Source organism: Diceros bicornis, chromosome 2 (genome assembly GCF_020826845.1).
Source record: "Diceros bicornis minor isolate mBicDic1 chromosome 2, mDicBic1.mat.cur, whole genome shotgun sequence".
Lineage (NCBI taxonomy): Eukaryota > Metazoa > Chordata > Mammalia > Perissodactyla > Rhinocerotidae > Diceros > Diceros bicornis.
The window spans coordinates 36,871,610-36,898,548 of NC_080741.1; the positions used below are offsets into that span (position 1 = coordinate 36,871,610).

The 26,939-nt window shown below is 43.2% G+C and overlaps 2 protein-coding genes across 3 annotated transcripts in view; both read right to left on the bottom strand.

The window, feature by feature from the left end:
* GLB1 (galactosidase beta 1) overlaps nucleotides 1-26,939 on the bottom strand; it is a 94,608-nt gene that overhangs the window by 67,424 nt on the left and 245 nt on the right. Inside the window, exon 1 of one of the 2 annotated variants that reach the window (XM_058554578.1) lies at nucleotides 20,080-20,224. The exons of the other annotated variant lie outside the window; for it this stretch is intronic. Within the exon in view, the coding sequence (XP_058410561.1) occupies nucleotides 20,080-20,151 (72 nt within the window). The 5' untranslated portion in view covers nucleotides 20,152-20,224. Of the gene's footprint in view, nucleotides 1-20,079; nucleotides 20,225-26,939 lie in introns of those variants that run through there. 2 annotated transcript variants of the gene reach the window in all.
* Nucleotides 12,925-20,134, bottom strand: TMPPE (transmembrane protein with metallophosphoesterase domain). Its single transcript, XM_058554624.1, has 2 exons — nucleotides 20,080-20,134; nucleotides 12,925-17,870 (listed from the first exon to the last, which is right to left on the bottom strand). The coding sequence occupies exon 2, from the start codon at nucleotides 17,761-17,763 to the stop codon at nucleotides 16,408-16,410; it is 1,356 nt and encodes a 451-aa protein (XP_058410607.1). The 5' UTR covers nucleotides 17,764-17,870; nucleotides 20,080-20,134; the 3' UTR covers nucleotides 12,925-16,407.

The following is a 26,939-nucleotide window of genomic DNA, read 5'->3' on the forward strand; positions in this document are numbered from 1 at the left end:
GAAAGGCAACATAGTAGAGGAAACTGTGTGTATGAGAACTGGTGGAGAGAGGTCAGGACGTGGGGAAGGAGCCACAGACCTCAAAATAGATAAAGCATGATGGCTGCTGAAACAGGGGAGATAGGCAGGGCCAGACCAAATGAGCCCTGAAGTCCATGTTCAAAGGTCTGGACTTCATGCCAAAAGTGACTTAAACAGAACAATGATAGGATCAGACATGTGTTTTCAAATGTTTGGCACTCTGGCCTTTTCCTGAAGTGGCAAAACAGGAAGCAGAGTCACAGACCACGGTGGTGGCAGTGAGGTGGGCAGTGGACAGGAGGTAGAACCCACAGGACCAGGGGGTTGGTTAGATGTAGGACACAGAGACTAACCTGAAGAGCTCTCGCTGGCCTCAGCTGGAAAAATTTGAGCATTTAAAAAAAGTGAGAGAGAGACTTAAGAGATATATGGGGGAAAAAAAGACTACATGGATATTAACACCTATGAGTTCATAACGATCCCCAGAGGGGAAAAAAATTCACTGGTCACCTTTCGAGATTGCCAGAGTACACTCACTATGCGGAAAAATGATAAAGGGAAAGAACCAAGCAGTTTACTTCCTTTTCACATAAAAACTGTATTTCAGGGTAACCTGACAATAGGAAAATCTTCACAAAGTTCCAGCTAATAAATGCAGATGGAATAATGGAATCTGCAAAACACCCTTTTCTAACACTTAGGGAAATAATGGATTTAAGCTATAATCATCAATGGCTGCTGAAACCATCAGCAAGTGGATGGAATTTTATAAAGAAAGGATCAGGCAGGTCCAGCTCTGTGGCCTAGTGGTTAAGTTTTGTGCTCTCCACTTGAGCAGTCCGGGTTCAGTTCCCAGGCGTGGACATACACCACTTGTCAGCAGCCATGCTGTGGCGGCGGCTCACATACAAAATAGAAGAAGATTGGCACAGATGTTAGCTCAGGGCAAATCTTCCTCTGCAAAAAAAAGTAAAATAATAAAATAATCTGTCTCCTCTTTAAAAAAAAAAAAAAAAAGAAAAGAAGGGATCAGGAAGATTCTACATGCCCCATCTGCTCCATTTCAGCCTCAGTAAAAATGGAGCAAGCAGGGGCTGGCCCCGTGGCATAGTGGTTAAGTTCAGTGCACTCAGCTTCGGCGGCCCAGGTTCACAGGTCTGGATCCCAAGCATGGACTTACACCACTCGTCAGCCCTGCTGTGGTGGCAACCCACATACAAAGCAGAGGAAGATTGGCACAGATGTTAGCTCAGGGCTAATCTTCCTCAGCAAAAAAAAAAAAAAAAAAAAAGGAGCAGGCAGATATTATGTCTCATGTTGTGATTCAACAGGAAGCACGCAGCCCTGCCTAGAAGTAGTCCTCATTATTGAACTTCAATCTCAATTGGACCTGAATCTAACAATGCCACAAGGAAGCAATAAGCCAAATCCAAAATGTGGGACATTTCGAAAGTCCAATGATAGAGTTGCTCTGACAAATTGATGGTATTAAAATAAAACAAAACAAAATAAAGGGAGTATTGTTAAAAAATAAAAGAGAACTTAAGAGGTATAATGCCCTAACGCAGTGTGGGAACCTGGTTTGGATCCTGATTCTAACAAACTGAAAAAAAAACAACATTGAGGTAGAAAAAAATCTGAACATCGATTGGGCATTAGATAGAATTAAAAGAATTACCGTTGATTCTATTGGGTATAACAATGGCATGATGATTATACAAAAGGAAAAAAAGCTCTCATCAGTTAGAGGTGCATACAGAAGTATTTTGGGGTGGTTACTACACCTGAGGTTACCATAGACCAAAAGGAAAAAGAAAAAAAAAAGTAGAGGACAGATAGAGCAAAACTGGCCCTTGTTGAAGCTGGGTAATAGATACACGGGTATTCTCTCTCTGTTGGTATGTTTGAAATTTTCCATAATAAAAAGTTTTTAAACATGCATTTACTCTTGTCACAGCACTCTCTCCATGGATGTACTTACAGATGTACTTTTTTTCTTTAATGCAACACTGTTTAAACCAAATTGCTTTGCAAAATAAGGGCTTTTTCTGGGTTACGAGAGAAACAAAAACATACATTCATGAAAAGACTTGTGAAAAATGTTCATAGCAGCTTTATGTATAATAGCCCCAAACTGAAAACAACCAAATGTCTATCAACAAGAGAATGGATAAACAAACTGTGACATATTCATATGATGGCATACTACTCAGCAATAAAAAAGAACTACTGATACTTGCAATAACATAGATAAATCTCAAAAACGTTACGCTGAGTGAAAGAAGCCTTACAACAAAAGGGTTTAGACTGTACGAACCCAGTCATATGAAGTTCTAGAATAGGCAAATCTAATCTATAATGGGAAAAAAAATCAGAGTAGTTTGTTGCCTTTGGGAGAGGAAGAGAAGGTATTGCTTGGGAAGGAACATGAGGGAACTTTCCAGGGTAATGGTAATGTTCTATAGCTGGATAAGTGTTTTGGATTATGCAGGTGTATGCATGTCAAAACCTGTCAAATGGTACACTTAAGATTTGTGCATTTCGTTTTATGTAAAGTTTATCTTAAAAGGAAAAAACAGCTATAAGCAAATATTGACCTCTAATTAATGATATACATGCTGAAGTATTTGGGGGGAAGTGTACTGATGTCTGCAACTTACTTTGAGATGCACCTAAAAAATAGCATGGATTGACAGATAGATAGAGGGATGGATTGATAGTAATATGTTAATGGCGGAATCGGGATGGTGGCTATAAAATTCTTTCAACCCTCTGTGTGTCTGAACATTTTTCCTAGTAAAATGTCGACACAAATAAAAAAGTGGACTGATGAAATAAATTATGGTTTCTATGGGATGTGTATTGTATATGTATGTACGTACACACACATATATGATGAAATATTATGTAGCTCCTGAGAATAATGAAGAGTTCTGCTCTTGTTGTTGTGGAAAGATCTCTGATACATGCAGAGTAGAAAGAGAAAATAAAGAAATGTTTTTTGAAATGTACCTATGTCAGCTGCTCTTGTGGATAGTCCTGTGTGAGCTCAGTACACTTTGTGTTGACAGTGTCTCAACTCAAACTCACACCTCAAGTCTTTGTGCCTTCCTGCCCCAGCACCATGGGAACCTGCTCCCCTAGGAGCCCAGGAGTCTTGGGGAGTCCATGCCCCCGCGGGCAACCCTCAACCAATGGGGTGAATAACTGAATTCTCCTCTTCTACGCAGAAAATTCTGGAGACATTTTGTATACTTTCCAGGAGATCTTGGCAATCAGGACCTTGTTGACCAGAGCGAGAACCACAATACACATCCTTATATAGGCTCTTGCTTCTTTCTACCTGTCCCTGGTTCCTGTGCTCTTGGATCACTTCTCAGACCCACAAGCCCTTGTTTCATGTTCTGCTTCCAGAGGAACCCAAATTAAGACAACTGGTACCAGGACTGGCCTAAACCGCAGATCCTCATGATGTGGGTCTGACCCTGGATTTCTTATACATGTTAAATAGCATATACGAGAAATATATATATAGCTGGTGCTAAGTGAGTGGTGATACCCCATGGTATGCAAATACAAATATTAAGACTGTGCCGGACTGGGAGGAGGTATAGGCAGAAGGAGGAGTGGGCATCTGCATTAGCTCTACCCCTGGAATGGGGTGTGGGAGAGGGGTTGTTACAGGTATTCTAAGGATTGTGAGGTGGGCTGGCTTTTGTTAACAGATTTGGAAGCTCTGAAGAAAGAGAATGGTTGGCAGGCTCAGGTCAGCCATCCACTCAGGGCATTTTGTGAACACCAGTGGTGTCCATGGCAACGTTTAAAGAGACCTATATCTCCTACCAAAAAAGAAAGGCTCAGGATTTAATTGTGGGGGAACAGTGGGAGTGGATCTTGAGGGGCCAGAATATAAGGCTGGATAGAAGGAAGTTTATTGACATGGTACACTCTCCCATGACTTAGCATCTTGGGTTAGCATCTTGTTAAAGGTACCTTAACCCAGTCTCTATGCTATTAGGATGGCTTCCTGGAAGCTGGACGTGATACTGGTCTACAGGAAATGAGGTGAAGATGCCAGGACTGCCTCAGCATCCCGAGGAAGGTGTGAGATGGCCCAAAGAGGTGGGAATGTAATAATGGACACTCCTGTCAGTAAGGAATGCACTAGTGAGGAGGGCCCGGCATCCTTGAGAAGCCAGTAAGGGCTGTCCTCTGTAGGCAAAGGATGACAGAAGAAGCTGCCATGGCCCTGGGCTCCCAAATGTCATTGGAGATGATGAGATTCTTGCATAACCAAAGAGGGAGCACTTAACTATCAGAGGCAAGTGGATATAATTACCAAAATGACTAGCAAGGCCAGAGTGGCAGCCAGGGAGCGCTGAGCAGTAGCAGTCTCAGGCAATGGCTCATAAACCATAGCATTCCTAGAGGGTGAGATGGTTGGGCAACAAGCAAGCGTGCTGCTTGACATGTCTAACAAGACAAAAAAAATCAAGATCGCATGAACAAAAGGCGGATGTGAGCCGCTGCAGTGGAAAATTGTGACTCCTTGATCTAGGTCCCGCTCTGAGGCAGTTCTCTGACAAACAAGCAATGGATTGAAGAGGAGGTTGGATGGATCTCCTGAGGAAGGGCGCTGTGATGCCACCCTGAGAACATACAATAAATACTCCCCTAATCTGTCCCCAACAGGACTTCGGATACCCGTGTCCTAAGGAAAGTGGCACCCCCAGACCGTCCGAGGATTGCTGGATACAGTCTGAGCCGACACTGATACCAGGGTACCTGAAACGCCATCACTCTCCCTTACCGCTCTTAGGGAGGCCAGGGAAAAACGGAGCCTTGGCCCAAGTCTTTCTCACAGTGGGTCCAACAAGTCAGATGACCCCTGTTATGATTATTTCACTGGTTCTGAGAGCAAATTGGGATGGTTTTACTTAGCCTCCAGAATCCTCACCGTGAATAAGAGCCGTGATGGAAGGAAGGGCCAAGAAGAAGTCCTGGAGCTGCCCACTCCCCACCTCTACCCAAGATAAATCAGAAGCAAGGCCACAATTGCTCCTGGAATTGCAGATGTTAGTGCCGCCTCCACAAAGACTCACAGGAAATTCCCATCATATCCCATTCAAATCACCTGTGAGCCCCAGCAAAAACCAGATAGATCATGGTGAATGATGGTGCACCACTGATTTAAATAAGCAATAGCCCCAGCGGCAGCTAGGGTGTGGGTACAATATGATTACCGGAACAGATCAACACAGCCTTTGGCGTTTGGTTTGTGGTTAATGTTCTTATCTTTGCAAAACTATGAATAAAAATAATCAGAGGCACTTTGTTTGTAAGTGGACAGGACAGCAGTACACACTCTCTTGCCCCAGGACCCTGTTAACTGTCCCACTCTCTCCCATGAGAGACCTTGACTGTCAGGACTTTCCATGGGCTGGTCTGATATATACACAAGCCATGTTATTTGGACCCGGGGAGCAGTGACAAGTCTCTGAAAATCAAGCTTAGAAAAGCAGCACTTTATGCAGAAGCATCATCACCTAAGAGACAGCTTCTAATGGTGACTGTCATCGCGCTGAGGTACACAGGGAAAATCTACTGCATGGCTCCAAAGTGACCCCTCTCAATATTTAAGGACCTGAGAGGATCTAGCCTAAAAGAGCCAGCTTCCTTAACATCTCTGCACTGTGGCAACACTGTCAGAAGCAAGGCAATCAAGAAATGTGGGGGAGGAGGAAAGAGGGAAAGCTGCCTTCAGAGTTTATTCCCCTAAAATGCAAATAATGCAAAAATTCCCCTGTGTGCAAATTCCACCCCTTCTAAATTGACTGGCACTGGGGGCTGGCCCCGTGGCTTGGCAGTTGGGTGCGCGCGCTCCGTTGCTGGTGGCCCGGGTTCGGATCTCCCACGCGCAACGGCTCACTGTTTCTCCAGCCATGCTGAGGCCGCGTCCCACATACAGCAACTGGAAGGATGTGCAACTATGACATACAACTATCTACTGGGGCTTTGGGGAGAAAAAAGGAGGAAGATTGGCAATGGATGTTAGCTCAGGGCCGGTCTTCCTCGGCAAAAAGAGGAGGATTGGCATGGATGTTAGCTCAGGGCTGATCTTCCTCACAAAAAAAAAATAAATAAATAAAATACATTGACTGGCACTGGAGCAGAATGCTGAAAAGCCATGGTTTTATTTCACACTTGCAGGGGTGTGGTAGCATCAGTATTTACAATGCATGAAGTCACAGAAAATTTAGAAAATAAAAAGCAATTCCAAGCCCACACTTTTCCAAGGCCCGCCATGTACATAATGCACATATTACTGAAGAAAAAAACAGCAATATAAACAAAATACCCTCAGATCAAATACACATCAGGGACTAATACTGTTCAATATAACATTTTTAAAGTCATTTATTCAGTTTAGACTATTTCAGTGGTAAATAAGCATTTCTTAAAAAAATACATAAAACTGACAATTACACCACCAGGTAATGTGAATATTCCTCAAGTTTCCTAGCGTCAGGAATATAAATAATTATATTTGCATTACTTGTGCACATTCCTCAACTAGAATAAAGAAATAAAAAGAGCTCAGGGACATCACAGGTTATGGGCCCTGCTGATTATGTCAAGACAATATGTCTTCAAGTCCCTCAGTATAACTCTAACGAGCACCTATTCAATGGATCTCCATCCCCAGTACCCCACATACCCTTTCAACTCACCCTAGAGACCCAAGAGCCTGGAGAATTCCTGACGTGAGCTGTTCAGCTCCAAGGTGGCAGACCCAAACCTCCCAGGCTGCTAGTACCCTAGTGTTAAGGGATGAGGGATTAAGGGAAGATAGGGGTGGAAGAGTGTTTACTCACCCTGGGCTTCCCAGACCCCTCAGGTCACAGAACAAAGAGAAAGAGAAGGAATGTTGCAGATGAGTATAAAACAAATTTTGATTATGCCAGATCTAAGAGCCTTTCAAACATCAAATGTCACGGAAGTACCATGACATCAGGAAGACTGGAGAAGCAAAACCACCACAGGGAATGGTGATAATCAATATGGATCTGGAGGAATTTGTGAATGAACTGCTAGAGCTTATGCATCCTATTTTTATTAATTTTGTTCATTTATTTATGCCTGTCTTGTTCCAAAAAGATTTCTGTTCAGCATCCCAAAAGACTGTGGATAAAGAACATATATTACAAAGGAAGAGGAATTAAAAATGGCAGAATGGAGAAGGAATAAGCACAGTTTGGGACCAGTTCCCAATCCTCCAGGACTCAGACATTTACAGATTTAATTCTGCCCCCTCATTTCAGAGAAAAGATAAGTGCATAGTTTTTTTGTTTTTCGTTTGTGTGTGTGTGTGAAGAAGACTAGCCCTGAGCTAACATCTGTTGCCAATCCCCCTGTTTTTGCTGAAGAAGATTGGCCCCGGGCTAACATCCATGCCCATCTTCCTCTACTTTATATGGGATGCCGCCACAGCATGGCTCGACAAGCGGTGAGTCGGTCGCGCCCGGGATCCGAACCCGCGAACCCAAGGCTGCCAAAGCAGAGCACCTGAACTTAACTGCTACACGACCGGGCTGGCCCCGATAAGGCATAGTTTTAAAAAATAAAAATAAATTTTAAAAATGAAATAATTCTTAAAACAGATTTAACTTAAAAACAGATCTAACTTCGCACACAGGAAAGAATCATTTCAAGTGAATCTGAAATAGTATTTTGACCATATTTAGCCTAAGGACAAAAATACATCTTAAACTGCATTCAGGTAAAACAAACAAACCAACAAACTTGCATCCAGTAGATTTCATCTTAGTAATAATATTTTATTACTATTTTGAATCTATAATATATATAGTAGGATAAAGTAAATAAGCAATTACACTGGGTTGTTAGGAACCAAAAATTTCAGTGTAAGAGAAAAACAAACATAAAATCAAAGAAAGTTAAGTAAAAACCTAGTAATCAGGAGTATGTGAGAAATCTCTGTAACTTCCGCTCAATTTTGCTGTTAACCTATAACTGCTCTAAAAATAAAGTCTATTTTTTTAAAAAAGCCGATAATTTTCCATTTGAATTGGCAATACTAGTATAAACTTAAGGTTTTTTCTTTCTAAAAAAAATTTATTTCCTAGCAATATCTACTGAAACAGCATAGAAACGACACTAGCCAGTAGCAATTAGCTCCTCTAGCACCTAAATTATCGTCTCTAAATATTTCCCACTAAAAAGAACCAGGGTGCTTCAAGAAATTACTTAATTCAAGTCTGGGGCAGAATATGTACAACAAGCCTAAAATTATCAAGAACTATTAGGGTCACAACAAAATGACATACAAGCCAATATGAAGGGGCTCCAACTGGCCAAAGATGGGATATTTTGAGCATCAAAAGATTTATCGCTTCAATGGATTCAAACACATCAGATATATATAAAAATAGCCAAATTCATAATACTCCCTCCCATCCCAAAGAAAAGTTTATTGGATACTGGGGCATCAACACATTATTCTGAAAACTGATGAATAAAGGGGAAGAATCTACATCTGTCTTGTCTTTGCTATAGACTTTTTTCCAGTACCAAACAATTGATGAGGACACTTCTCTGTAGAAGAACCACATTTATGCTAGCAAATGCAAAAGAAATGATGAAATTAAAAATCACCATTTTGGGGGCTGATGGCAGGATTATATTTGTGAATACTACAAAAACTCATTCAGAATGCAGAACTGAGGTGACAGAAGTTTCCATTGTCTCTTGAATATATGAAAGCCAAGTAACTATTCCCAGAAAAGCCTATTTAGTACTCTGGCTTACTAAACTCTGAATTAAATGTTTCACACTATAAAAAAAAAATCATCATTTTGCAATCTCTAGTGGAATAACGACTTTAGGCAACAATCATCAATGACTGCTGAAACATTAGATGAAAAAATAATGAGGAACTTTCTAATAGAGGGATCAAGCTGACGACAGCTGGACTCATGGGTCAAACTTAGCATCACTGAAAGCAATTAAGTCTTCCTACCAAAAAACGGAAAAAATTGAACCTGAGTCTATCCTGCTTCTAGCTCTAACTTTTATAGATCTCCAGCTCTACTAGTTTACAGAAAATATGAGGGATAGTACATGTTAAACACCACTACAAATCCAAAAGGTAGGAAATTCTAAGATATATATCCAGATAACTTGAACAAATAAATGTTATAAAATAAGAGAAGAGAGTGTTTTACAGACTTAGAGAGACTTAAGAAATATATCACATACAATATAGGGATCTTGTTTTTAGATCCTGATTCAAACAAAAGAACTATAAAGAGACATAATTCCTCAAGAAACTTAAGAAGAAACTAAACCCAAAGCTAACAGAAGGAAGGAAATAGTAAAGATTAGAGCAGAGACAAATGAAACAGAGAATAGAAAAACAATATCAGTGAAAGAGTTGTTTTTTGAAAAGATCAAAAGTATTGACAAATCTTTAGCTAGATTATTAAGAAAAAAGGGACAAGACTCAAATAACTAAAATTAGAAACGAAAGAGGAAACATTATAACTGATGCCACCAAAATAAAAAGGATTATGAAACTACCATGAACAATCGTAAGCCAACAAATTGGGTAACCTAGAAGAAATAGATAAATTCCTAGAAACATATAACTGAATCATGAAGAAATAGAAAATCTGAACATACCCATAAATAGTAAGAAGATTGAATCAGTAACCGAAAATTTCAAAGAAAATCCAGGACCAGATGGCTTTGCTACAGAATTCTACCAAACATTTAAAGAAGAATTAACACCAATCCTCCTGAAACTCTTCCAAAAAATTGAAGAGGAAAGAATACTTCTAAGTTCATTCTCTAAGGCCAACATTACCTTAATACCAAAGCCAAACAAGACACAACAAGAAAAGAAAACTACAGACAATATTCCAGATGAATATTCATGCAAAAATCCTCAACAAAATACCAGCAAACTGAATTCAACAACACATTAAAAAGATCATACACCACAACAAAGTGAGATTTATTCCTGGAATGCAAGGATGGTTCAACATATGAAAACCAGTCAATGTAATACACCATTACTAACAGAATGAAGGACAAAAACCACGTGATCATCTCAATTGAGACAGAAATAGATTTGACAAGATTCAATATCTTCCCATGATAAAACACGCAACAAACTAGGAATAGAAGGAAATCACCTCAACACAGAAAAGGCTATACATGAAAGACTACAACTAACATCATTCTAAACGGTGACAGACTGCAAGCTTTTCTAATGTGATCAGGAAAAAGGCAAGGATGTCCACTCTTACCACTTCTATTCAACATAATATTGGAAGCCCTAGCCAGAGCAACTAAGCAAGAAAAGAAAATAAAATGTATTCATTAGAAAAGTAACACTATCTCTTTTCACAGATGACATAATATTATATGTAGAAAACCCTCAAGATTCCACACACCAAAAAAAAAACAACTGTTAGAACTAATAAATTAATTCAGCCAAGTTGCAGGATACAAAATCAACATACAAAAATCAGTTGCATTTCTCTACACTGACAATGAACAATCTCAAAAGGAAATTAAGAAAACAATTCCTTTTACAATTGCATCAAAAACAATAAAATACCTAACCAAGGAGGTGAAAGACTTGTACACTGAAAACTATAAAACACTGCCATGAGAAATTAAAGAAGAGACAAATAAAAAGAAAGACATTCCGTGTTCATGGATTGGAAGACTTAGTACTGTTAAGCTGTCCATACTACCCAATGTGATCTACAGATTCAACACAATCTCTATCAAAACCCCAATGGCATTTTTTGCAGGAAGAGAAAAATTCATCCTAAAATTCATATGGAATTTCAAGGAACTCCAAATAACCAAAATAATTTTGAAAAAGAACAAAGTTGGAAGACACACTTCCTGATTTCAAAGTATATTACAAAGCTACAGTAATCAAAACACTGTAGTATTGGCATAAAGAAGAACAAATACACCAATGGAATAGAATAGAGGTCAGAAATAAATCCTCACATATATGCTCAAATGGTCTTTGACAAGGGTGCCAAGACCACTCAATGGGGAAAGGACAGTCTTTTCAACAAATGGTATTGGGAAAACTAGATATCCACATTCAGAAGAATGAAGCTGGACCCTTTCCTTACACTATATACAAAAATTAACTCAAAATGGATCAAAGACCTAAATGTAAGACCCCAAACTATAAAACTCCTAGAGGAAAACACATGGGAAAAGCTTTATGATATTGGACTTGGCAATGATTTCCTGGATATGACACTAAAAGCACAGGCAACAAAAGCAAAAATAGACAAATGGGACATCCTTGAAAACTTTCACACATCAAGGGACACAATTAGTAGAGTGAAAAGTCAATCTATGGAATGGAAGAAAATATTTGCAAATCATATACCTGATAAGGGGATAATATCAGAATATATAAAGAACTCTTACAATTCAACAACAACAAAAACCAAATTACATGATTTAAAAATGAGCAAAAGACTTGAATGGACATTGTCCCAAAGATGATATACAATGGCCAATAAGCATATGAAAAGATGCTCTACATTACTAATCATCAGAGAAATGCAAATCAAAACCACAATAAGTTATCACCTCATACTGCTTTCAAAAAAACAGCTATAATAAGTTCTAGTGAAGATGTAAAGAAATTGGAACCCTTGGGCACTGTTGGTAGGGTTGTAAAATAGTGTAACTGCTTTGGAAAAAGTATGGAGGTCCCTCAAAAAATGAAAAATAGAACTACTATATGATCCAGCAATCCCACTCCGGGTATGTATCCAAAAGAACAGACAGCAGGGTCTCGAAGAGATATCTGCAGACCCATGTTCACAGCAGCACTATTCACAATAGACAAAAGGTGGAAGCAACCCAAACGTCCACTGATGGATGAACGGATAAACAAAATGTGGTATATACATACAATGAAATATTATTCAGACTTAAAAAAGGAAATAAGCCTTGTCACATGCTATATTATGGATGAACACCGAGGATATTAAGTGAAATAAGCCAGTCACAAAAAAAAATGTATGATTCCACTTATATGAGGTACTCAGAGTAGTCAAATTCATAGAAGAAGAAAGTAAAAATGGTGGTTACCAGGAGCTGGAGGGAGCAGAAAAGAGGAGTTATTTTATAATGGGTATAGAGTTTCAGATTTGCAAGATGAAAAAGCTCTGGAGATCTGTTTCACAACAATGTGAATATACTTGACACTGTTGAACTGTACACTTAAAATCATTAAGATGATAAATTTTATGCTATGTGTTTTTTACCACAAAAAAAAGACAAAGACAATTGAGATAATCAGGAAAAACTGAAAACAAACTCTTTATACAGTTAACTGCCCATGAATCTTGCACTCATCTGTAACGGATAAGCTACTTACCCCTCAGACAGCGGAAAGAACATTTTTATTGAGAGGTATAAACCTGGCTTCTAGCTCCAAATCTCCTAAGTAGGTATTAGATGATATTAAAGAATTATTGTTAATTTCATTGGCTATGATAATGGCATTATAGATATGCTTTTAAAAAATGAATTCACAGTGAAGTATTTTGGGGGTAAATTATGTTTTCTAAGATTTGCCTTAATATACTCTGGCCAAAAAGAAAGAAGAACGAGTATGGGGTAGGGGTAGATGAGAAAGAACAGCAGAATAGTCACAGTTGTTGAAGTTGGGTGATGAGTACATAGGAATTCAGTATGCTGTTGTTTCTACTTTGTGAATATTTAAAAATTTTCACAATCAGAAATTTAAAACAAAATAAGGGGGAGAAAAAGGACAGATGGATGTTTGAAATGGATGGCAATAGGATTAATTTATTGAGTTTTATAAGATTAATTTATTGAGTTTTATAACAATAGTATCACATTAAACAGGCTATTGTTAATTTTAAAAAAGCATTATATTTCAACTTGAATTAACTCATCAAAAAAAAAAGGAAACTAACATGAAATTGAAAGGATTTTCAAGCTTCAAGTAAATGTTTCTCACTACCTCCTCCAGCCACAAACAAAGAAAACAAAGAAGGTAAATGAGTGAAAAACAGGACCAGAGATACAAAGAGTGCTGTGGAGAGTGGCCCACCAGAGCCATATCTGGACAGTAATGGAGAAATTTCTGCTGGGAAAATTTCCATCACATCGTAGAACTCAAACTAAGCATGAGAGTTGCTGACTATTCCTTGGATACATAAGATGGGCCTGTTTTGTTTCTGTTGATAGAGAAGAATCAATCAAGCAAGGATGAAGGGTACACCAAACTGCAAAATGAGGGCACTCAAGTGAAAGAAAAGAGACAAAGATGCAAGATAAAAAATAGGACTGATGGAAGCTAATTTCAAAGAGCTCAGAGCACTGATGAGAAGGATCCAAAATTAAGAAACCGGTGACATAACTGGTGTAGCATGCGAGTCAAACACTACCAGCTGCACCGAAGGGTAGACGACAAATAGCATCAACTAGTGTAGTTTCAGGAAGTCCAAACCAAAGAGAACTGAAAAGCCTACAACAATGATCCAAAACTGAACAAGGTCAGTTCACAAGAAAGCGAGAGGGTTTGGAAGAGCAACCTTCCTGAGGCCACGAGGGGTGATGAGCTTGGAGTGGTGCCATGGAGAAGGGAGTGAGGGACTCGGGAGCCGGGCCGCTGTCCCGAGCCAGGCACTTTACCTCTCCTATCATCCTATCATCTGCAAAATGTGTTAACAGAAAGGCTCTCCGGGGTCCCGTCCTCTGTTCTGCATAAGTTTTTCTCCAAACTTATTCCTGGCTGTAAGGACAACTAAACATGAAGGGGGACAAATAAAGAAACCACTGAAACTTTGACTCAAAAGACACATTTTAAACTTGACTGGAAGGCCTGCTGTCAATATCTTGGCTGCCCGGAAACAAGAAGGGTGGTCTCCAGGGTCCCCCAGGGTTCCATTATACACCAGGAGGACAAGGAGGAAATGAAGCTCCCTCTGGCCAGGCAGAGTGTGCACAGGAGGCATTAACACAGCAGAGGAAAGTGAACCCCCAGCAGTCGCTGCTTTGACAAATCTCTGGGCCCCAGCAGTAGATGGCATGCTTTCTATCACATTCCCGAGGGTTGGTGGCTCCATAAATTCTCTGGGTACCTGTGCCCAACAGAGTTCCTTAGCAAGCTCTGGTGTGATGTTAAAAATTAACAACGTTGAGCGCTTCTTGTGTGACTGCGCCACAGGCAACTCATGCACCATGTCTCAGTACCCTCCTCAGGAAACAATCTTGAGGTAGACACAATAATTATCCTCATTTTCAGGTGAGGGAAACCAAGCCTCAGTGAGGTCAAGTCATTTACCCAACGCTGCCTGACCAGTGAGCAGCAGGGTGAGCCTCTCCTGTCAGATGGTGTCTTGTTCCCTATTGGAGAAAGACTCTCAATCACAAAAAAAGTCAATGCTGAGCCCAGGTCCTCAGTCTTCTCAGTGAGGCCTTTTCTAACAGGAGTGCTTATTGCTACCCAAGGATCAAAGGTCTCTCATCTCTGGCACAAGGGCCAGGCCAACAGGGGTGGGGTCACTCAGGACACAGTAACCTCTGCCTGTTTTCCTATAGGTCTAGCGGCCAGCAGGGATGGCCCTATGGTTCTGTGGCCAGAGCCCTAGGACAGCTCTGATGGGGTCAGGCCAGAGGTAGGGGGTGTAGAGGTGGGGTTGGAAGCTGTCCAGCAGGAAGGACAGTCCCAGCATTTCACAGCCGGGGCCCAGGGAGAGAGAAGGCCTCGAGGCCCTGCCAGAGCACAGAGCCCCGCCCCTCCCTACGCAAGCCTCAACTTCTCCCCTGAAGAGAGTGAACCTCAGTTTCTCACAAAAAATCAGACCCAAACCTAGGGTGAGGGGCTCCAGCTTCCTGACTCTTCCTCCAATGTGAAAGATATCCTACACTGAAACAAGCCGACCCCCTTCCAGGCCCTGGCCCACGTAGTCATGGGTGAACTGAAATTAGCCTCAAGCAAACCACTTTGAAAGAACATCAGGTTCTAGGCCCTTGTTTGTTCTCTTTACATTGTTAACTGTGTTGGAATCCTGTACTCACTTGTGACAGATACAGCTACCTAACAATCATATGGTGGAAAGAACACTTTCATCCGGAAGTAGAAGACCTGGCTTCTAGCCCGGAATCTCCTCCATACCTTGTCATGTTGCCAATGCCCCACGTCTCTTTGCCTCAATTTCCTCATTTCTAAATAGGGAAAAGTAGCCGTCCCTAATTACCTCACCCAGGCGTTGTATAAAAGGAGACAAGGGGGCCGGCCCCGTGGCTTAGCGGTTAAGTGCACGCGCTCCGCTACTGGCGGCCCGGGTTCGCATCCCGGGCGCACACCTTCTCCGGCTTCTCCGGCCGGAGCAACGCACTGCTTCTCCGGCCATGCTGAGGCCACATACAGCAACTAGAAGGATGTGCAACTACGACACACAACTATCTACTGGGGCTTTGGGGAAAAAAAAAAAGGAGGAGGATTGGCAATATTGTTAGCTTAGAGCCGGTCTTCCTTAGCAAAAAGAGGAGGATTAGTATGGATGTTAGCTCAGGGCTGATCTTCCTCACACACACAAAAAAAGAGACAAGGGAGGCAAACACCCTCTGAATTCCTAAGTAGCAAGACCCATCACCATCACCTACCACGGTGCTCACCATTTCTTTCCTCCCCACCCCAAATCCTAAGGGCTAGGAGCACAGGCAGTTAAACAGCATCACTCAAGGCCCGGAACAGGATGAGCACTGCATTCCAGCGGGTTTTGCTGATGTCCCCAATAGAGGTGACTCTGACAGAACCAAGAGGAAAAAGAAAACACTCTTCTCCAGCAGCCAGGGGGCCTCGGTCTCTCCATTTCTCTGAGATTACCTAGCAACACTGCCCCTTTCCTAGAAAGCTCTGGATCAATGATTCTGGAAACTGCCTAAATCCTAAAGAGGGTTTAAAACCACCAAGAGTTCCTTCCCTACTCTGCTTTCCAGATCTATCCCTTTTGAGCAACTCCATGTTTCGGTTCATCTGGGTGAGCTCTGCAGGAGGAGGGCTTACTCCATATCTGGAAAATAGATGTCTGTTCTTACATGTGTGACTTTAGTGGCCTCACAAATGTATTTAAAAAAGCAACTGGCCATTTACAGAGTTAACCTGCCTGAACCTGCCAGGCAGCCCCACCACAAATCACTGTTCAAGCCAGGCTTGTGACAAGCGTGTGTTGGCAGGGCTGGGCAGGAGAGGCTGGAGTGGGTGAAGCAGGCAACCTGCTCTGCTTCTGAGGGACAGAGAGGGAAGGTCAAGGGCAATTAAGAGGCGTATGGGGGTCAGGGCCGGGTTAAGGGAGCTCGCTGCAGGATGAGCTCCGTAATCTCTGCCCTGCTACCCAATCTCATGGGTATCCCATAATAGGCCGTGCCTGGGCTGACATATACAAATGTAGTCTGGGCCACTTGGTAAAGACCAGCAAAGAAGGGGTTCAGGAAATAGGCTGCGACGTTCAAGGGGAAGATTTGCCCAGCATGTGTGTGCCCAGAAAGGATCAAGTTGATATCTGGCCGAGCTTGAAGGGCTCTCTTGGCAGCCAGGGGCTGGTGAGCTAGCAAGATGGTGGTGTGGTCTGGGCTGCAGCCTCCCAGGGCCTTCTCGAGATCCATGCCATGGCCAGAGTAGTGCAGGCTGTCTGCTTCAATATCATCCACCCCAGCCAAGCAGATCCAGTCGCCATCCTCACCACCACCACGCTGGGCCCGTGTGGCAGAAATCTTCACGTTCTCATTGTGAAGGGGCTTGACATCCAGGGATTCCAGCAGCGCAAACCAGTTGCTGACATCTGACGTGTAGTACTCGTGATTGCCTGTGACGAAGTAGGTGCCGAGGCGCGAATGAAGCTGGCCCAAAGGAGCGACAGCCATCCGGAGGGTCGAGGCTTCTGAATCACAGAGGTCACCCACAATCACCGTGACATCTGGTTCCAGCACGTTCACCATCCTCACGAACATCTCCATCTTGGTCCTGCCCACTGTGGGGCCCAAGTGAATGTCTGAGAGGAGTGCTATCTTGAGGTTGTCCATAGAGGGGGGCAGCTGATGGATGGGCACCTCCACGGTTTTCACCGCCGGGGGCTGGGCAGCGTTCAGAAGCCCGACTACGCTGAGCACAGCAGTCACCACCACTGTCAGGGCCGGCCTGAGTGCCAGCTTCCTTGTCTTGTCAAGGCTGCCCACGACCCGACCACTGCGCCAGGCCAGGAACTGAAAGGCCTGCTCCATGCCGCTGAGGGTACACAGGAAGAAGAGCATGATGATGTACGCCCCGAGGCAGGAGTAGGCAGCCAAGGAAAAGAGATAGGGCTCCTCGGCCACTAAAAAGAGCATGGTGAAGAAACTGGAATGGGCCAGGGCCAGAAATGTCACAACAGCCATCTTCCAAAGCTTAAAACAGACCGACTCTGTGGCTGGGGAATGGCTCAGGTTGCTGACCGTGCTACGCCAGATGTAGAGGGAGCCTATAAGCATGAGCGAGTTGGCAAACAGGGCAAGCTGCAGGCGGAACAGACAACGCCAGGCCCCGAGCTCAAGGCTCCCCGCCAAATAAGAGCGGGAGACAATGATGGACACGAGGACAGTGCCAGCAGCCAGGGCGGCCTTCATGCCCAAGGACAGCTGCCTGAAGATCGCCATTTTCTCTGCTCCTAAGAGGGTCCCCTGCCAGTTCTGTGTGGGCAGGCTCTGGAAGGCGAGTTCCTTAGAAAGGACAGTGGCCAAGCAGGTTTCCAGGTCAGCTCCGCCTGCAACCAGGAACCGGTGTCAGCTTTGCAGGGGTATTAGAACTTCCTTGTCCCCATTCAAAACCTGAAGGTCACTTACACCAGCCCAACCCACCTTGAATCCAAGCCACTCAAATACCAGCCAGTTGCTACACTTTATTATTAAAATACAAACACACTGGATTGTAACATGATGGGCAGTTTTCATTTTCTTACTGACAGTTTTTCGAATGTTTAAATGTTTTCCACAATGCGTATGGACTTCTTTTATAGTAAGAAAAACATTATTCTAAATCAGTGGTTCTCAAAGTAGGGTCTGGGGAGACCCTTTCAGGGGGTCCTTTTAATCAAAACTATTTTCATAATAATACTAAGCCATAATACTGCCTTTTCCATTCTGATTCTCTCGTGAGCGTACAGTGGAGTTTTCCACAAGCTGTGTGACATGTGATATGGCAAGACTGAATGCAGAAGTAGCTATGAGAATCTGTCATCTGTTAAGACAGACATGAAAGAGATTTACAAAAATGTAAAATAATGCCACTCTTTGCCCTAAAATTTGGGGAGAAATATTGTTATTTTTCAAAAAAAATATTAAGTTTATTAACATGCAAAAGATTTATTATTTCTTAAACTAATAAATATTTTTAAATTTTCTGTTTTAATTTCTAGGACAGTTAAAATTTGAGAACCGCTGTTCTAAATAAATGTCAACAGGCAATCACGGGAAGTTAGTCTGCTGGTATCTTTCTTCAGCTCTAGGCCCAGGAGGGACACCTAGACATGTGACATATGAATTCTTGGAGTGGAGCCAGCCTCCCTGTGTGGGCCTTGGGCACGGCAGTCATAGGGCACACCCCTGCTGAATGATGCTGTACAACCATTACCCAGGGGACGACCCTGCCCACCAGCTCCTCATCCATAAATCCTTCTCTCCCCTCCCACAACCCTCCTAGATATTGGTTAAGATCTGCCTTCTCCCCACACATCTTTCTCTGCCACTGTACCTTTGAACTATTCCCCAATTCCACCCTCACCAGTTCTCATAGTTGGCTAGCTCTCACCGTGGGGCTCCTCTAAGCCTCCCAGAAAAAAAACTGGGGCAGTGGAACCACAGAATAGGCAGCAGGGGTTAGCAAATACTCAATTTGAGGTGACCTCTTCCCAGGAAGAATCCAAAATGAAAATATTTTTACTAGCTGTTTTCCAAATACTCGAGATTTTCAACCTTGATTTTAGATAGATGTATGACTTTGCTCTTGGCACCTTATTGAAAGCCTTTTATCAAAGGGTGTAATTTACAAGTCAAGGGGCCCAAATTCCACCATCTTCTATTTAAAACATGCCCCAGACTCACCCAAACTCTGGAGGAACCAAAGTTGGTTCGCTGAACGTGCAGAGGGGCAGGTTCCTGTTTCAATTCCCCCCGACACAGACATCCGCCTTACGCAGCTGTGATGCTCAACCTTCCCAGGCAGCAAGTCAGAGACCCCTCGGGCCCCTGCCTCAGCTCGGACCGCAGGGCGGAAGCTGTCCGTCTCGGGCCAAATGTGCACGCCCCCAAATCTCACATACACTCCCCGCCAGACCTCCCTCCAGCAAGGCTGGCTGCCACCTGCAGCCTGCCTCTTGCCCACCCTCGGCCTGGACCGCCAAACCCTGAAGATTTGGAAAACCCAAGCCAAAAAAGTAGGCGGCGGGGAGTGACGAGAAAAGGACGAGACGTTTGAAAAGAGACTACTTCGAAGGAAATTCATTCCATGTTCCCATTGCGGGGGGCCACTCCTGACCCCATTTTTCTCCTTCCGGAGCACTCTCCCGAACAAAAACTGAGCAAGGGAGGGCGCCCCAAGCCAGAGCCCGAGGCACCCGCCAACAACGCGCGCTGCTTGGAATACCCCTCGCGGACAACTGCAAAGCTGGGAAGGTTTGGGCGCACCTCATCTCACCCCCTCGTTGCACCGATGGAGAAGTGGGTCCAAGCGAAAGGAGCGACCGGGACAGAATACACGACCTACAGAGCTACCGGGAAGGACGCGCGCCCCGCCCGGCCCGCCCCCGACAGGAGGGCCGGTCCACTGCCTGCGCTCTGCCAGCTGCCTGCCGGGGCGCAGTCCGGGGTCCTAGGCCCCCTGCCCTTCAGGACCCCGGTTGGCCGCAGCCCCAGCCCGGTCCTCCGCCAACCTGTCTCCCATCAATGCATCCCCGCGCGGGGGTCCCGTGGACTTACGCGCAAGCCGCGCGCAGAGCCCAGCAGCAGGGGCACCAGCAGCAGAGAGAGGAAGCGAACGACCCCCAGCATGTCCACTCTCCGGCCTCTCGGCTCCGCAGTCGGCGCCTGGGCCAGCCGCTCGGCGTCACTTGACTGAGGACCCGCGGCCTGGCACCGCCCCTCGCCGGCCCTGCGGCGGACCCCGGCGCCTGCTCCGCCCCGCGCTCCGCCCAGCGACAGCGGAGCCTGGGGCGGAGGAGGCGGGGCTGGGGGGGAACCTGGAGGCCACGGGCGGCCGCGTGACTCCAGGATAGTGTTATCGAGCTTGTGCTGGCCTTTGCCGCAGGGAGGGACCGTTTGGAAAGACTATCAGGAGGCCCGGCTGTCAGCAGCTTGATAAGGGGCCCGCGGGTTGGACTTTAATAAGGATCTCCTTGCTCCATGTCTCCCTTGCGAGGACAAGAAGGGGGAAATTGAGACCAGATGAAACTAAGTGGACGAGATAGAATCCTAGCCCTGCGTACGGGGCTCTCCGGAAAACTCGAAACCAGGGGTCCGCAAAGTGTGGTCCCTGGACCCACCGTGTACCTGAAACTTGTTAGAAATGCAAATTCCAGGGCCCCGTCTCGGAAATTCCCAATCAGAAACTCTAGGGATGGAGTCCAGAAATCTGTATTTTTACAAACCTTCCTGGTTGTTCCGGTGCATGTTAAAGTTTGAGATCCTCTGTTCTAGGTTCCTGATAAATTTAGAGGTATGGTTCAACTGTGGCCAAAATCATTCCAAACGCCAACAACCCTCAAAGCCCCAGGGTCTGCAGAATTTTTATTTCATTGTTGGATTTTGAGAGAGAAGAGCAGCAACATCTCTGATCTTTCACTTTTGCGCTTGAGCCTCTCAACATCCCTGCGATGCCTACGCAGGCAGATCTGTCAAGTGGGCCGTAAAATAGTATTATCTCTTCATACACCTGGGAAAACGAAGGCTCTGCAGTGTGAGTTAACTGGTCCAGGACCACCCGTTACCACTAGATCTGAGTCTCAAGTTAGAAATCTTTTCCTGGCTGGTTCCTCTTACTCTCTGAAAATCCCCTCCCTCCCATCACTGGGTTAGTCTCAGCTTTAATCAAAACTGAGTTTCAAAGGAGTCTTTAGAGAAATCGCTTTTAAATATATATATTTAATTTTTCCTGTTTTATTGAGTTATAATTGACATACCACGAAATTCACTCGTTTTAAATATTTTCTAACTTTTATTTTGTTAACTTATATTGAAAAATAAAAATGTATGGTTAAATTATGCTGCCTGTTGATAGACTCTCTCCTTGACTAAACTTTAGTTAGGCTCCTCTTGATAACAAACCAAGTGGGCTTGCCTCCTGGTGAGTTAGATAAGACTCTACACCAGTGGAAGTTGTCTCACAAAATAAAGTGTATTTGCAGCAAATAGGCCATGAGGAATCATTTCCAAAGTCACGGTGTCCCCGAACAAAGGGAAGGAGGAACTTTTATTGGTTGGGGAATGAATATTCAAAAGGGAGAGGGGGGTACACTGCAGATTGTGGTAATGAGGCTTAATCTCCTCTTGAAGAGATTTTTGCATTAAAAATAAGGTAAGGTCATGGGCGCAGCTCTTGTAGGGAGGCTTGGTTAGCTTCAGGGTGCCTACTGGTTGTCTCCTTAACATAACAGTTAAATGCCTCCAAACCCACCCTTGAGTTCCTTGGGGCACTAGTCGGTAACAAATCCCCCCTCTAGTTTTATCCTGCTCCTCATTCTTGAGGGGCACAGGTTGAAGGTCTGTCTTCTGTACACCCTGCTGAGCATGGGTGTTGTCAAAGGGACCAGTAGAGGAGCAGAATTTACAGCTAATCTTCAAATAGGTTTGCAGGTCACAAGAGGCATAGCCCTGAATTGTTCATAAAAGTTAGGCCTATCCTGGGGCTGGCCCGGTTGCCAAAGCGGTTAAGTGTGCTCGCTCCGCTGCGGCGGCCCGGGGTTCGCTGGTTTGGATCCCAGGCGTGCACTGACACACTGCTTATCAAGCCATGCTGTGGCATCGTCCCATATAAAGTGGAGGAAGATGGGTATGGATGTTAGCCCAGGGCCAGTCTTCCTCAGCAAAAAGAGGAGGATTGGCAGATGTTAGCTCAGGGCCAATCTTCCTCACAAAAAAAAAAAAAAGTTAGGCCTATATTGTGGAAGCATGCAATCAGGTATTTAATAAGAAGCATTTCTATGGAAACAAAAGAAAAACAAGTTTAATGGTTGGAGCAAGTTATAAACCAGATTCTGAGTTCAGGGGACAGCCAGTTAGGAAGATTTTTAGATGTCAGCATTGAAGCATCTCTTGTAGCTTCCCTTTGGTTTACACAGCAACAGGCATGCTGTCGTGGTGATCTCTCAAGTTTATATCAAGTTGTACTGCTTCAGTTTGCAGGGCTTCAGGAAAAAGTGTAGGTTCAATTCTCAGTGATTCCAAATGAAAATGATGGGAAAATTGAAAACGTTAGTTCAGAGATTTGTAGCCAGATATTTCAGGAGACTAGAAGAATTCAGGATCCAGTCCAGTAAACAGATATAAAACAAAAACCTCAAAGACAATTAACAGAACTAGGATCTAATATCCGCAAATATGTACTATAGTTTCAACTGAAATAATTATTCTCTCTAAAGTCACCTTCATTTTTATCAAAGATAGCCAAATTAAGACTAACTAGTTTGTAAAATAAGTCTAGTTTCAATAAATTTGGCCGAATTATTTACATAAGTACAGCAAGAATAGCAATTGATCATACAGGCTCTTTTAAATCTGCTTTGCTGGAACTTTTTATAAGGAATCTCAAATTGAACTTCAAAGGTCTCTCGAGACCAGGAAAGCCAAGCCAAGGATTTTGTCCTCAGACTTTGCCTGCAATACCCACAGATTTGGGTGAATTCCTCTCTTCTTGAGGTCCCCCAAAATATTGAGGTTCCTTGCACCTGCCAGCTAAGTGATATTCCTTACTTAACCAGGTAAGATTGTTCGGAACTTCTGTAAACAAAGTATCAGGCCAACATTTCCAAGAGGCTTTATTGCAGAAAGTCAACCTTTATTCCTCAAAAGCTGTCTTGTCATATCTGAGTCTGTATGTTTCTCTTAAATACGACCTTCCAGTCAAAGCCTTCATATTATAACCAATGTTTCCAATTGTGTCCTATTATAAGGAGAACAGATTCCTATTGAACTTATGCAAATAAGGTAGACTAACTCAAAGGCAAAGAAAAACTTTTTATAACCTCTTTATCAAGATCAAAAAAATTATCCTTTTAAGAGAATGAAGGCACTAGCTTACTTTTGGCGTTAAAACTCATTTACTTAATTGGATTTAGTTTAGTTTAATCTTAACCAACTTGACCACGTATAAAACTCCTCAGGGTTTTACCTTGCAAAACTTTCTCTCACTTTTTACATTCAGAATTTATCCGTGCCTTCCTTTCTTCCCTTCTGGTACTTTAGAGCAAATTTATCATTCTTAACAAACCAAACAAAAAGATTTCTATTCTTCATACTTTCTTTACTAAAAACATATCTTACTTTCCTTGAATACAAACATATTTTCCTTAATTTTTAGTAGCTTTTTTTGTGTGTGTGAGGAAGATCAGCACTGAGCTAACATCTGTCACCAATCCTCCTCTTTTTGCTGAGGAAGACTGGCCCTGGGCTAAATCCATGCCCATCTTCCTCCACTTTATATGGGATGCCACCACAGCATGGCTTGACAAGCGGTGCGTTGGTGTGTGCCCGGGATCCCAACCCACGAACCCTGGGCCGCCACAGCTGAGCGTGCACACTTAACCACTACGCCACCAGGCCAGCCCTAATTTTTAGTAGCTTTGATCACATATTAGAATTTTAACCCTTAGAAACCTTAATTTTTAGTAAAAACTAAGTAAGCAATTATAAACTTTCTTTCTCATTAGCCTTCCGTGGCCTGACAAACCTACAAATACTTTTAATGATTTCTGGAAACATGTTGCTTTATAGTGTAATCTTAATAAAACACAAGACACGTATACCAATAGACTCAAAACACCTTTTAGTTTTTCTGTAATAAGCCAAAGTAGATAGACTTATATTTAGTAATTAATATCTAATATCTTATCTTATTTGAAAATGATCTAAATATACACTGAATTTTTATCCTTAACCTAGCAAAACTTCAAAGTTTCAAGTTACCAAAGAGATTTTGGAAGTTAAGTACACAAACTATAATTATTGTGAAAAGTTTATCTATAAATTCTAAATCACTTAACATCTAAATCAAACTTCACGGACATTGGACAAAATTAGCTTTCATTTTAAGCTATTTTTGCTGACAAATTTGAAACAGGGATAACATGAGCTTATCTCACTAGTAAACGCAGGCTGCACGTCTGCATCATATCCAATGCTGATGACTCTGAGGACGTGTCCATTTTACTCAAACCAATAAACTTAAACAAGCTTTCATTCACCAAAGATTATTTCATATCACATTAACTTGAAAGACATTTGGGTTACTTTCTATTACATTTAGAATTTATGTAAGCACTTACTTTAAGCCAATTTCAATAGAGCTCTTGATTTTGGACATACCATCCAGAGGTAGAAAAATATCTCACCTTTACAACATACATATAGACGTACATACACAGAGGTTCCACAGCTATTCTTTTAAAATTACTGTCATGAATCAGGCACAAGGATCCCTAGTTATGAATCCAAATTTTGGTCTAAGCCTTTTTACTTATTTTTGGAGAAGACATTCAAGATGCTAGATTTTTGGAGAGAGTGCTCTTCTGGCCATTTTTTTTTTTTTTTAGTCTTAGGAATTGGTGATGGGCTAGATAATACTTCCCAGAGAGGTGATAATCTTTTCTGAGATAAAGGAACTGTGTGGAATCTGAAGTGCCTCTAGGGCTGCTTTTACCAGAAAAGCACAGTAAACAAGAGTAAGGTTATTATTAATAATAATATTGATAAGTTTCTAGAGATGACGTCATCCCCCTCTCTTCCCGGTACAGAGAGGAAGATACCTTTACAAATGGAGATTTCCCTTACAAATGTTTTGGTAAACAGCACTTTGATTAGAATAGACTTAGCAAGGACCTTCCCAGTTTATCGATACCCAGAGTTATCTATTGTGAAGGCTTGTCTTGGGGACAGTCCTCTTATCTTAAATTCTTTCAGGCAGTGAGTGGTGGGGGAGGTCAAGTCTTCCCTCAGAGTCCCCTGTTCCCAAAACAATCAAGGTAAAGAGACATTTTGAGGTGGCCAAACTTGGTCCCCCACACATATATATAAACATACATGAACACACAGGTGGACACAGACAGAAACATTAACTTTTGCTATGAATCAGGCTCAATACAAAACTCACTAATATTTGAGAAACATTTGCATTTCAAAGAATGGCTCTTGGGTTCTAGAGAAGGTGGGAGCAGAAAACCAACATCATAAAGACACAGAGAAAGCAGTCAAGTTTTCTTTAAGATGGAGTTTCTGGGACATAACTCATCTAATTGAAAGTGTTTCCAATGAGTCAAAATGCACCCAAGGGGTGAGTCTCCAGGGATGCCTGGGGCACTCCCCATGGGCGCAAAGCTGGTGTCCAACTGAAGATGGGCCGGAGAAGGGTGCTGAGCCCATCTGCGGGCATCAATATAGCTACAAGATCCAGTGAAGTCCCATTCAGCTCTGGGAAACCAGTCCCTGAGCCAGCACAAAGCAAGCCAGGGAGGCCAGAGGTAAAAGCCTAGAGCGGGCTGGGGGCCAGGAGTCCCATTGCTGGGGTTGACAGTTAAGTCCCTGGCAAAAGGTTTTCAAGTTTTCAATTTTACAGAAGGTCCAGGTTCTGCTCAGGTCTAGCCTGAACTTAAATTCAACTTGCTGACAAAAGAGGAGATGACAAACACAGAAAAAAGAAAGGAAAAAGGTGATCAGGGCTTGCCCTCAGGGCCTCTGCCTGAGGATTATCAAGATAAGGGTCACACAGACAACAGTTCCTGCACTGAGGTAACACAACCCGGAAGAACGGTTTACACAATACAGGTCTCTTGTCCCCATAACTGACCAGATTGTCAGTCAAGTGACCGACCCAGGGGCCAACCTGGAATCACCCCAGATAACCACAAATCAGAGGAGAGCTCCCAGAGGTGGAGCACGGACTCTCTGACAGCAGAACCCAGAGAAGAGCTTTCATTAAGACCACAAGAGGAGGCTGAGACTACAGATTTGATGAATTTCTTAAAACTAGTCATTGCAAGAGCTCTCTGACTGTGGATTCTAGCGTCTTTTCTTGTAGTCTGTTTCCAACCTCCCAGGAGAATCCTGTAATGGTTAGTGGTGATGCAGATGCCACAAGGTTGTGCCCAGAGGAGGTTTAGCACCCTAATAGCGTGAAACTAGACCCAGGCTGCATAACTAAATCCTTAAAGGGAAAATAAAACGGGTGGACGCTGGGTGAAACCACTGATAAGGAGGGCAAGGAAAAAGAAAGACCTAGGAGTCCAGAAAAGCCAGGCTGTGGAAAATGTCAAGCAGGCTCGACAAAAACACTACTGTCGAGAGTCCTCGACCAAAACACACAAACAAACAACAACAAAAAAACGGTTCAGCAACTCCAAAGTGGTTTAACCCCATCAAGGGGACCCATCCTCTGATCACAGGCACAACACAAAGATAGACTCAGTGACCTCAAGGGGCCTCGAACCCCCACCTCATTACTCCAGATGAGATTCAATCTCCAGAGGGGATTTCACCCCTAGACAAACAGACTGAGAGCACTCCAGATGAGTCAATCTCCAGATGGTGTTTGACCCTTGATTAGTCACCAGGGATTGCTCCCATTTCGCCAG

What these genes read in the sequence shown, in the direction of transcription:
- TMPPE (XM_058554624.1), bottom strand. Translation starts at nt 17,763, where the DNA reads ATGGCGATCTTCAGGCAGCTGTCCTTGGGCATGAAGGCCGCCCTGGCT.